General features: G+C 43.4%; 1 protein-coding gene across 4 annotated transcripts in view; it reads left to right on the top strand.

Moving 5' to 3' along the window:
- APLF (aprataxin and PNKP like factor) overlaps positions 1–12983 on the top strand; it is a 101057-nt gene that overhangs the window by 73595 nt on the left and 14479 nt on the right. For 2 of the 4 annotated variants that reach the window (XM_048842748.2, XM_048842752.2), the window contains 2 exons: positions 1971–2017; positions 5320–5361. The exons of 1 other annotated variant lie outside the window; for it this stretch is intronic. In XM_048842748.2, the coding sequence (XP_048698705.1) occupies positions 1971–2017; positions 5320–5361 (89 nt within the window). The remainder of the gene's footprint in view (positions 1–1970; positions 2018–5319; positions 5362–12983) is intronic. One more of the 4 variants, XM_048842751.2, reaches the window with a different exon arrangement.

Raw genomic sequence — 12983 nt, 5'->3', positions numbered from 1 at the left:
GTCTTCTTCCTCCCTTGCACTGATCTCTGCTATTAACACTCTGAGTTATTTCTTATTGATGTTAATGAGATTTGAAAACAACTTCAAGGGAAAGTTGAGAGCACTCCTGTGAAATTAAATTCTAAACAAAATATAATTCTTAATATTGGTTTACTAATTAAGGTTCATTACTGCAAGATGCTGAGTACTCTAGTTCTGATCCAGCAAAGTACATGAACACGAGTGGTCCCATTGACTTCAAGTGCTGTATTGCTGGTGATTAGAAAAAACAAACAACCTATCTTGGGTCCTAGCTTGACTGATTCTTAGGGCTGGGAATTGAGAGGAAAAAATAGTTTTTACTTGTAAATGGAGCATATTTGCATAGAAATCTGTGATAGATGATAAACAAAAAACCCAGCAATAGTGTTTTTAGAGTCTGTTTCCAGCATACAAATCCACTTTATGGGGGATTTTTTTCAGAGTGTACACTTCCTGCAGAATATTCAGCACATGAACACTGTCTACAATGGCATTTGAAGTTGAATCCTCTTTGACGTATATGAAACTTAAATGTAATAAGTAATTAAAATGTAAAATGATTAATTTTTAAAAATAATTGTGCATATTCCTTGCTGAAGTCAGACATTTATAGTATTATACGTCTAACTTTAGCCTTTTAAAAATATATTTCCTACCCCTTTTGTAGGGTATGTGCATGGGTTGGGCATTGGAACTCATTTAAAAGAGTCTGGGAAATGCAAAATGATGGTTCTTAATAAATCAACATTGTGACGGGGTCTTTGGGGTGCAGCCTGGGCTGTGGGACCACTGAGCCCTCCAAACCCACCAGTCTGGGCTGTCTCTCACACTATGATGCTAATGTCAAGCTACAAGCCTCTGACAGGCATTGCATTTACATAGATATCCACAGTACTCAGACATCTCAATAACACATATAGCGATACTTCATAACTTCACATACAATGATAGTACATACAACCCAACAGGATATTAATGTTCAGCAAATCAAATGATTTGAATATGACTTTTAAAATGATACCTCACAAGGCATGCATTGTACAAAACATACAATCATATCTCAATGATGAATATGGGGGTTCCAGGGTGCTATTTGGAGGTACAGAGTGTCACAAACATGAACCTATTCTGCTTTTGAAAATGGTGAACAAACTGTGCTGAACAAATGAGGCGTGTAGGGGAAGGATGGTGCCGTGATTAGAACACTAACCAAAGACTTGGGAGGCCTGGGTTCAGTTTCCTGCTCTGTCACAGATTTCCTGTGTGGCTTTGGGCAAGTCACTTATTCTCTGTGCCCCTCAGATCTCCATCTGTAAAGTGTGGGTGATAAGAACATAAAAATAGCCATACTGCGTCAGACCAAAGGTCCATCTAGCCCAGTATCCTGTCTTCCAACAGTGGCCAATGCCAGGTGCCCCAAAAGGAATGAACAGAATAAGTAATCATCAAGTGATCCATCCCGTCACCCATTCCCAGCTTCTGGAAACAGAGGCTAGGGACACCATCCCTGCCCATCCTGGCTAATAGCCATTGATGGACCTATCCTCCATGAATGTATCTAGTTCTTTTTTGAAAGACCATATGAAATAGGAAATACTAAGATGAATATACTAAAGATTGAGGCACTGAGGTACAGTAATGGGGGGGGTCTATAAGTGCCATAGATAAATACATATGAGAATGCTAATTCTAGAGAGCTAAAGTCAGTCATATTGATTATTTTAACATAAAAGGTTTTTTTGGGGGGGCTGTTTCTTTTTACTGTTTCTTTATATTGAGAGAGCTGCAGATAAGTGATTTGAAACTACGTAGTGATTAATTTAAATTTCATTCACATTCTCTGAAGTTTGATGATTACTTCCATTGTGCAGTGAATAATTCTTGAATGAAGAAACGTGGAATGCAAGGGCAGGAAATTATTTTATTGTATTGGTTTTCATTCTTTGCAGGAAGAATCCACAGCACAAGCTTGAATATAAGCACACTGCACCTCCAGGTAAAGACTCTTGTTCAAAACTTTAAAAATAAGAACAGTGATACACACTTAAAAGGGGGTATGAAATGGTTTATGTTTCTGTTAAGCTTTACTCATTTGTATTTGTCACTTACTATACTCTGTAATGTTACCATTCCTAATGCTTTAATTCCTTCCCTGCAGTTGTCCACAGTAAAGATTATTGCTTTTCTACTTTACTTAAGATTTATTTCACTAACTATTTTAGATGTCTTTTCATCTGAGTAACCTCACCAGGTGGTTCAACACTAACAGTATGACCTGTACATGCATGGCTTTTATACCATACAGACAAACACCAAGAAGTAGTAGATATTTGAATCAGTTGGTGGTTTTTACTCCAAACACTGAATGGAACAAAAATTCTATAATTTGAATTACTCTGATTTTTAAGACAGGGCAATCCCAATAAAAGGAAACAAATGATGTACCAGGCTATTGACTTTACCACAGTATTTACTACTAATTAAAATGTATATCTAAAAAAGAGTTCAGTAATATTACCATACAGCGAGCCATACTGTTTTGCAGTTGTATTGGCATAAGAGTTCACAGTTCCTCTTGGGGTTTTTTTTGTTTTTGTTTATTTCTGGCAGGGGATCTGAGGAAAATAGTACAATGAGAGAAGGGGTTAAAAATGCAGAATATAGTGCTTGTGATATTTGTTTAAAAAAGCGTGTCTATTTTCTAGACCAGTGGTTCTCTGCATCTGAGATACCAAGTAGTTCCATATTTTCTTTGGGGAACTTAGAGTTTAATTAGGATGGAATCTAAGCATTCATTTAAAAGCTGTTTTTCTTGCATTTCAGGTAGAAGTAATTAGATTTATTGAACACTTAACATTGGAAAATATTGCAGTTTGATATTTTTCTCTAAAAATGTTATCAAATTTTCTTTTTTTAAGTTTACTAAGCTTTTTCAAGAAAAAAATATAAATCCATCCATCACGCATACAAACAATGCAAGATTTTTAATTTAATACAACTATGCAAATGTAATGCCACTCTGTTCAGAGTTTCCCAAGAGTTAGGGATCACGGCAACGTTATCTCTACAGGAGAAAGTGCAGTTATTTCAATGACCCAGATCTGAAAAATTAGCTCTGTGTAACTCAAAAGCTTCTCTTTCACCAACAGAAGGTGGTCCAATAAAAGATATTACCTCACCCACCTGTCTCCTATTTCAGTAATAGAATAATCTAAAAAAGTAATGTAAACATTCAAACATTTTGTTATATTTACAACTTTTTAAAATGTTCAGCTATTGTGTCCCTGAAGGATAAACAAGAAACCAACATGCCTACAGGGTTGGAGCTCTGGGAAGGAGTGTACTCAAGCAACGGTAGAGTTTTGGGGTGCTGGCACTAGTCTTGGAGTCCTGTCAGTTGGATTGCAGGGTCTCAGCTCTCAGAAAGGGGTGTTAGACAGAGGATCTGTACCCTGAGGGTGTGCCCAGAAACCCCCAGCCAGAAGCAGTGCCTGGCCCTGTTCAGACTCAGAAAGCTTAAAACTCACAGGACCCAGTGAAGTGAAACCGAAACACAGCAGCCTAGTGCAGTGCTTCTCAACCGGAGGTCTGGGGCCCCTGGGGGGTCGCAAGCAGGTTTCAGGGGATCCACCAAGTGGGGCCAGCGTGAGATTTGCTGTGGCCCAGGACAGAAAGCTGAAGTCCCACTGCATGGGTGTGAAGCCCAGGGCCTGAGCCCCGCCTCAGGGGCCAAAGCCTGAGCAGTGCAGCTTCACAGGGGCCCCTGTGGCATGGGGCTCCAGGCAATTGCCCTGCTTGCTACCCCATAACACCATCCCTGGCTTTTATATTCAGAAAACCTGTTATTGTGGCACAGGTGGGTCGTGGAGTTTTTACAGCATATAGGGGAGGGGGACGGCTCAGAAAGGAAAAGATTGAGAACTCCTGGCTTAGTGAGCTCTACCAGGGCAGTGTGAAATCATATACAGTAGCTCCTCACTTAACATTGTAGTTATGTTTCTGAAAAGTGCAACTTTAAGCAAAACAATGTTAAGCGAATCCAATTTCCCTGTAAAAATTAATATAAATGGGGGGGGGGGTTAGGATCCAGGGACATTTTTTTTTTGCCAGACAAAAGGCATTATATACATTTTAAACAAGGAATTTAATACAGGTATAAGTTGTAAACAGTTTTAAACAAGGAATTTAATACTACAATCATTGCTGAGTATGAAGCAATGGGAGGTGCCCCCGCCTTTCCCCACACAGGCACAGCCCACTGGCACTGAGGATGCAGGCAAGGAGGCTGAAGTTGCCATAGGCTAGGAGAAGCCATTGTGCAGCAGCAGCTTCCCCTATTGTGCAAGCACCAGGGGCTGAGGGCTTAACCCTCAGCCCGCCCACTCCACCCCTTCCCCCAGACCCTACCTTTAACCCACCTCTTCTCCCTCCCCCACCTCCTCCCCTTTTACTCCGCACACCGCGTCCTCGCTCCTCCTCCCTCCCTCCTTACCGTGGCAATCAGCTGGTTTGCGGCATTCAGGAGGGAGGGGGCAGGAGCGAGGACTCAGCGCACAGGCTCCCCCTCCCTCCCCTGCCTCCTGAATGCCGCAAACCAGCTGATTGCCAGAGGGAGCGGGGAGGAGTGAGGACGCAGCGTGCAGGCTCCCCCCTCCCTCCCCTTCCTCCTGCCCATGGCAATCAGCGGGTTTGTGGAATTCAGGAGGCAGGGGAGGGAGGGGGGAGGCTGCACACCGAGTCCTCCTCACTCCTACCTCCTGAATGCCTCAGACCAGCTGATTGCTGAGGGCAGGAGGCAGGGGGAGCAAGGGGAAGGTGCTGATCCGCGAGGTCCGCCGGCAGGCAGGAGGCGCTTGGGGGGAGAGGCGTAGGGGAGCTGATGGGGGGCTGCCAGCTGTGGACAAAGCAGGCAGCCAAATGACGTTATAGCAGAGCATTGCACAACTTTAAACGGAGCATGTTCTGTAATGGAGCAGGGACGTCAGATCAAAACAATGTTAGGCAAGATGACGTTAAGTGGGGAGTTACTGTATATGCTTTGCTGGCACAGAAAAGGTGTGGGATCAAACATGGAAAAGGTGTTCATGAGAGGATTACTATCTCGGGAAGTGGTCAGTAATCTGAAAAAGACCAGTCTCATAAATACATAAATGTACATAGTAAATACAGTCACCATGACAGTTACATTAAAATGTGGGAATGTACTCTTTATTTTTGCGGTCTCAGTTATTGATACGTCACAGATTTCTTCTAGATTGTAGTTTCCTTGATAATAGTGGGGGTTTTTTTTCCATTTAGAAACTGAAACAAGAAGAACCAGACAGAAAACTACTGAAAGAGGTTAGAAAGTTCTCATTTTCTAAATGGACCTGTTACTGTTATGTTGGAGGGGTTTTTTTCAAAATCATGTACATGAAAGACAAAGCAGGTTAAATGTATTGGTTTCAGTTAGAGATGGTGTAATATTGAAGCACTTTATTGTGAATGCTACTTGCTAGGTCTCTAGTTGGGGAAAGTGCATTATTTTCTTTTAGTGAATACCCCACTTTGTACTGCATGTGAAAGTCCTTAAATTGGGTGTTCTATGTAAATGTGTTCCAGATAAGCAGACCTAGTTTTACTCTGGAAACGGCAAAGTATCTTTTAACTTGAAAGATGAACACTGAGTGACTTAAACCAATTAATTCCCTAATATTGCCTAGAGGTAAAAGGCAATAAGATAAAAGGAATCAGTATTTCAGCTACAACTGTTTAAAGGCTGGCCAGTAAAGGCTGACTGCCCAAAACATTGATGTATTCCTTTTTGCATTAAGCCGTTTTCTAAAGAGCATGAAGGCAATTCACTTCGTGTGCATGTATGCGTGTGCCATTGAGTTTTTCTTACGTTTAATTTTGTATCTGAAATATTGGTGCCTCATAAGATGTTCTGAATTAAAGGTTCACTAAAATGGAAGTGTAGTGAAGAGTTAATGCTTACCAAATGGAACACTGCTTGATCATTTTTTATCCGTATGTGAAATATTAACGTTCTCTTATAATGCTGTCACTAAAGATGTGTTGATTTGTTTTAAATTGTTTATCTCTCATTTTGAACAAACGAGATACAAAACATATGTTTATATTTCTTAAAACAATACAGCTACTGTCAAGTGCGGCTTCTTTGAGTAGTGTCCCTCTGGGTGCTCCACTGTAGGTGTATCTGTGCCCCTGCACCTCTAATTGGAGATTTTAGGGAGCAGTGTCCATTCAGATTGCACATGCTGTCCCTCTCTGATGGTCTGCCTAGAGGCTATCTACTGCTGTGCTGGGGAACCCCTTGATTTCCTTCTCAACCACCTTTGGCGTCCAAGGGAGCAAGAGTTGTCCCTTCCTTATCTGCGTCATTAGCATAAGTAGTAGTAGGTTTTGGTGCTTTTGTTCTTTTGTTGTTCTTAATAGTTAGTGTTTTATTGCCCAGTTGGATTAAAAAAAAAAGAGCGAGAAGAAAAAGAGCTTCAGTTTACATTTTTCCCTTTTGGGGGGGGGTCCCCCATTTGTTCCCTTAAGGGTGTTTAGAAGACATTCTAACTTCTTGCAGTTTAAAAATAAAAAGAAGAAAGAGGAAGAAGTGGCAAGAATATTTCTCTTCTGTATTCTTCACTGCTAGAGTGTGATACTACCCTCCCACCACCTGGGGTATACTGGCTCTCCCCTGCTTCAAGAGATGCCTCTCCTTCAAGGAGTCGATTCCAGACATTCTGGACAGACATTCTCACTGTGTCCGGTGCCTGGGGGAGGTCCCATATCCCTGAAAAGTGCTCCCTCTGCCAGCAGCTAAAACAAAGGTCTCATAAAAAACAGGAGCTGAAGTTAAAACTCCTCCTTGTGGAGAATGCACTTCAGCTATCAGAGGACTCCGGTGCTGACCCCCGATCATCCCTCGAGCTTTCAGCTTCAAAGGGGAGGTAGAGTCAAAAAAACCCCCAGCAGATTCCCCCTGTAAAGGCTCGAGGGAAAAGGGCTCCAAGACCTCAAACCAAGTTGTTGGCCAGCCAGAGGGTTTCGCAGTGTGATCAGCCACCTCAGTACCTGTAGCAACATTGTGCGGTACCCAGAAAGGGCCTCTGCTGTGAGCTCAGCCGCACTGCCTAGAGACACCAGGGTCTCAGGCTCTCAGGCAGGAGTGCTACCCACTAAGGAGAAAGACAATTACCGTACTGTCTCTAAAAGCGGTACCAAGTAAACCTTCAGTACTAGGTGTGACAAAGCTCCTGTCAACAAAGTGCTCTGCACATTTACAACCATCGGTACCGACGATGTACCACGGACACTCCTCTGTGGTACCGAGTGGGCCAACAGTACAGCAAGAGTTCTGATGCCCTAGAACCCTGACAGTTAGGGAAAAACCGCAATCCCCATTGCTTGGTACCCCTGGAAACCTGTTATAACAATATCCTTTGGCAAAGAGTTCCACAGGTTGACTGTGCATTGTGTGAAAAATAGATATAAAAATAGAGAGAAAATGTAGTGTGAGAATGCAAATTTATAACATGTATGGCTGTTAAAGCAATGGATAATGGTGGTAAATATTGAAGGAAAGTAGATGGATGGGAGATCCAGGCCTGGTCCTACAAAGGGATCTGTGAGAGACCCTTATGTCTGCATAGTATGTGAATTTGCGATCTCATTTTTTCAGAGAGAGTCAACAAGGGATCTGAGTGATAGATTCTTTCTTCTTGATAGCTGTATGGCAGTAGCAAAGGATCAGCCAAGGAGTAGGTGGGAGACTGAACTGGCACAGAGAGACCAGAGCGGGTGTAGGAAGAGGTGATTTAATAGAAGTAGTTTGTAGAATGCTCTTGAAAGAGATTGATTACTAACACATCAGAATTCTAATCTACAGCATAGCCCACTGAAACATGAGCAAAGGAGAAAAACTTCACTTCTGTATCCACTATAAAAATCAATGTCCCCTGCCTATGCAAATTGTAGTAATCTCCATTTTGCCACTGATGTTGCTGACAGACGCTCTACCACTGCCAGTGACAGGTAACTCTGCCACTGACGATGCTGATGGATGCATTGCATCTGCACAGAGACCCATTAAAAACCCTTTGATTGCCCCCATGAAGCCCATTGGGATCATGGCCAAAGAGAGCAATATGTGCTTAATGCTTCAAACTGGTTTTAAACTCTTACATCTGCAAAACTTTTATTTTTAAAATCATGTATTTAATTTCCATTACTTTACAAAATGGACATTTTCCTAACAAAACAGCTGCATTTGTTCAGGCCCCAAACTTATTGTGAAGAAGCTAAATTTGAGCTGCCAGGATCATTACAAAATTGATGTAATGGAAGCTTACTATAAACTTATCGGATCTCTAATATTGCACAATTTGTCTATATTTGAAACCTCCGTTTTCTGCAATAGGCAATGCTTGCACCCTGCTGCTCTTGCTAATGGATCAAAAATCATCTCATTATCCTCTTCTTAAATGCATTAAATGCTTTATGCATTGGTGGAAATGGTGTAAAATCTTCATCAGTTTATTTACTACGTTTTTTTTCCTCTTCCTTGAATTAGATTACTGGTTACTCTGATTCACATGCTATAGGCAGGTGATATTACACGAAAGCTTATGCTCAAATAAATTGGTTAGTTTCTAAGGTGCCACAAGTACTCCTTTTCTTTTTGCGAATACAGACTAACACAGCTGCTACTCTGAAGCCTGATATTACTTTATTACTCAGCTGACTGTCTAGTATTGTCATGGAGTGCTGGTCTCCTCTGCTACTTAATGAAGCTAGTTTTCTTTGTGTCAGTGTTTATTTGTCAAAGCAATTATTTAACAATTACTGGTACTGCTGTATGGTCAAGCAGCAAGTGGAACAGGGAAGTTGCATTTATTTTCCCCATCTCAGTTGCTGCACTTTTATCTCCCCTCAAGACCCATTTAGTCCCAATCTCTTAGCATGTTGATACTGCTGCTTCACTGGCCAAAAGTTCATTTTATGGAGTCTAGTTATTTTACTAAGATGTCATAGGCTGTAACATTAAAAGTTTTTTAAAAGTGCTCAGGTGTCAGTGGGATTTGAGCACTTCTTTGAAAATCTGGCTACGTGTACCCTAAAAATTCCCAGTGGCCTGAGCTCACCAGTTCTTTAGCAGTTTACTTTTCTAGAGGGCTCCCACTCGAACATAGCAGATTGAAATGGATTTCATGTTACCTCCCAGTAGTTCTGTGAGTTTTGCTCTGTCAACAGATCTTCGAGAAAAGAGAGCAGATCATTTTCTATAGAAATGTTCACTATAGAGTTTATCAATTTATGGAATTGTTTCCAAACGTTGGTGAGAGAGTAAATGTAACCCTCACAACTGCAATTGGTTAATGTATTTCAAATGTAGCCTTTGATTAATGTCAAGTGCAAAATTCACAAGTCACTAATAACAGAATCTTTTACTCAGGCGGCTATATAAATTTATTATAGGAAATGAGACTGGTGAATCACACAGACGCGAGGATTTTATTTGGTATTTAAATACATACAAGTAAAATCAAAGTAATAGAAAAGCAATATAAGTGTAGCAGACAAATCCCCTGCAATGTGTATTCTCTCAACCGACGGAGACCCATCAGACATATCAGAAAAGGAGCAGATGGAAGGAAAAGTAAATGGAGAAGCACCATAAGTAGGAATGAGGTTGCAGGTTTTCACCATCCTGTCATTCTGATGTCCCAACTGGGGGTTGGTATGACCACCTTTTTATACCCTTTTCCCTTACATCCCCCCACATTTAGGACTATATTTGATGTAGGTCGCGGTCCCCATCCATATTTGTCATTCCGAGGGATGATAATTAAGGTTCTGGTTGCTAGCATAAGCTATTGGAATCATATATTTCCCAATATTTCCAACACGTTAATACAGATACTGAAAATCATAGAATATCAGGGTTGGAAGGGACCTCAGGAGGCCATCTAGTCCAACCCCCTGCTCAAAGCAGGACCAATCCCCAACTAAATCAAAATCCATTATTTCAAGCTTAAATTTCCCTTTTGTGGTTTATTTGTTTATCACAAGGTGCATATTGCAAAATCTTACATCCCTACATCAAGCATATTAGGCTAATTGTCTAGGTCTTAGAATTTTTGCAAAGACTATAACAAAATTTTTTGCATTTGTTTTCCCTACTTGTACTACAGCTTTAATTATTTTATTATCAACATTGTTAAGCATTTTAACTTTCCCTAACCTATAGGTTATAGTTTTATTTTAAGAATAAACTTTGCAGGGTTAGGTCAGGGGTCAAGGGCCAACACAAAGAAAACATTGCTGGGCTCTCCCTCTCCAGCAGGCGGATGGGTGAACCCAAAGATCACTGGCATGTGCACGCTTTGTATGTAAAATGTGAGCCACTGATGACACTGTGAATCTGAGGTGTATGCCAGATCTTTTCACAAATGCTCCTTTAAAGCCTTAGCAGTGGTCCTGCATGTACTGCTGTGAAAATGGTGGACAAGAATGGTTGCTTCCCTGACCTCCACAAAAATACCAAGATCCGCTCTACTTAGAGCCAAATCTGCCCGGAGGATAGGTACATACGATTCCTATTAGGATTTTGGTGCAGGTTACATTTGTATGTCTGAGGGCAGAATTAGACACATCTTTCCCATCTGAATCCAGGTTCTGAGTTGGCTCATAGTAAAATCTCTCTTTTGCATGAATGAGATGACATTGTATCACCACAGAATGAAGCGCAAAACAAATGCAAGATTCTTTAATTGACCTGTAAACTAAACTGTTAGATTAGGTTTGTTGAATGTATTTTAGAATGGATGAGGAGTACTTGTGGCACCTTAGAGACTAACCAATTTATTTGAGCATGAGCTTTCGTGAGCTACAGCTCACTTCATCAGATGTATACCGCAGTTTCCACGGTATACATCTGGTGAAGTGAGCTGTAGCTCACGAAAGCTCATGCTCAAATAAATTGGTTAGTCTCTAAGGTGCCACAAGTACTCCTTTTCTTTTTGCGAATACAGACTAACACGGCTGTTCCTCTGAAACCGAGAATTGATGGAAACCCTAGTTCTTCTTCGAGTGCTTGCTCATGTCCATTCCATATTAGGTGTGTGTTCTCGCCACATGCACCGGTGCTGGAAGTTTTTCTCTCAGTGGTATCCATAGGGGACCGGCTCTGGCACCCCCTGGAGCAGCACACACATGCCACGGTATAAGGGTCGCTGCCGGCTCCCCCCACCATCAGTTCCTTCTTGCCGCCAGTGATGGTGCTGGAACGTTTGCTGCTTTGGCTAGCATTGTGTTTCGTTCAGTGTTTCTTCCAAACGTTTTCCTGTAAAATAGTTGTAAACGAGTTAATAATTCTCTTAGTGTTAGTTCTAGTTAGCGGTCCCAGACGGGACTCAGCCTCAGGAAGGGACATGCCCCGGTCCCCAGGCTTTAAGCCCTGCGATCATTGTAAGTGGCCTATGCCCATCGGCGACCCGTACGCTAGTTGTTTGAGGTTTCTAGGTGAAGGACACGTAAGTTACAAGTGAATCTGTAACAAACCCTGAACAAAAAGGGAAAGAGACATCCGTCTCAGGGTGCTCCTGATGGAGTCAGTCCGACTCAGCCGCGAGCATCACAGCATTGGTGTGGAGTGCCCCGCTGGCACTGTTTTTGAGCCAGCACCCATCCGCCTCCCCGGCTCCAGTCAAGAAGCCGAAGAGAAGCGTGAGGGGATGATCCCCCACTTCCCATAAGAGAAAGGACAGGAGGAGAGCCAAGACCCGTGCCGGGTGAGTCGACGCCACCATCAGGGAGTCGGGCCCCTGCTCAAGTTGAGCAGTGCAGTCCATCCCACACTATGCCTGCCACTCTAGACAGTGACGAGGGCCTCCATCATCTAAATGTCCCGTTGACACCAGAGGCCCTGCAGGCAGCACAGGAGATCCTGTCACTACCAGTGCCTCCCACACTGGCTTTACCGGTACCCCGGTCTAAGGGTAAACCTCCCTTGGGATCTTACTGTGTGTCCCCACCTCAGCGGCACCGCTCCCCATGATGGGGGACGTCCCGCCAGCACTTGCCCACTCAGAGCCATCACGCCTGGGAGGCAGGCTCAACGAAGCCCTTTTCGGTCTCCGCACCCTCAGCACCGACAGCGAGATTCAAGGTGTGGCTTGCTGGTAACCTGGTGCAGACCTACCAAGGAATGCGCCCCCCAGAAAGAGCATCAAGACCGGCCTTTAGTGTCCCCACAGCCATGGAACTGGTCACGCGAACCATCACTGAACGCGGCCACCAGTCACCAACCCACCTTCGCCAATCCCTGCAGTCGGGGAGATCCTCCCAGCGACTGGCCCACTCCCGGTCCCATTCCAGGTCCTGGTACCGGTCGAGTAGCATGAGTCATAGATCACCGGTTTGCTGACGGTCCCAGAGTTCCCACACAACGTCGAGGCCTCAGGAGGCAGGAAACACCCCCTCCCCCCCCCGGCCCATAAGCAGACAAGGGAGCAGCCTGCTGGACCACCAGGGAACGTGGTAGCACCCACAGCACCGGCGTCATCCTCATCGTTGCCAGACGAAGCCATCATGGGTCCCCCTCACCCAGTTCCACAAGATGATGCTAAGGCTCATCAGGAACTGTTGAAGAGGGTTGCCTCCAACCTGGGGCTCCAGGCAGAGGAGCTAGAGGAGCCATCGGACTCCCTGTTTGACAACGTCTGCTCCACGACACCTGTTAGCGTGGCTTTGTCCCTGCACGAAGGGGTATCAAAATTATTAATGCCCTGTGGCAAACCCCCCTGCTCCCCATTTCAAAAAGGGCTGGACGTAAATACTTCGTGCCAGCTAAAGGCCATGAGTAACTCTACACCCACTTGGTCCCAAACTCTCTTGTAGTTGAGGCTGTTAATCAAAGGGAGAGGCAAGGGCAACCCGAGCCTACGCCCAAAAATAAAGACTCGAAG

The sequence above is a fragment of the Caretta caretta genome, chromosome 3 (assembly GCF_965140235.1).
Source record: "Caretta caretta isolate rCarCar2 chromosome 3, rCarCar1.hap1, whole genome shotgun sequence".
Classification (NCBI taxonomy): Eukaryota; Metazoa; Chordata; order Testudines; family Cheloniidae; genus Caretta; species Caretta caretta.
The sequence above is the reverse complement of the archived record's forward strand: the minus strand, read 5'-3'. Positions and strand labels throughout refer to the sequence as shown.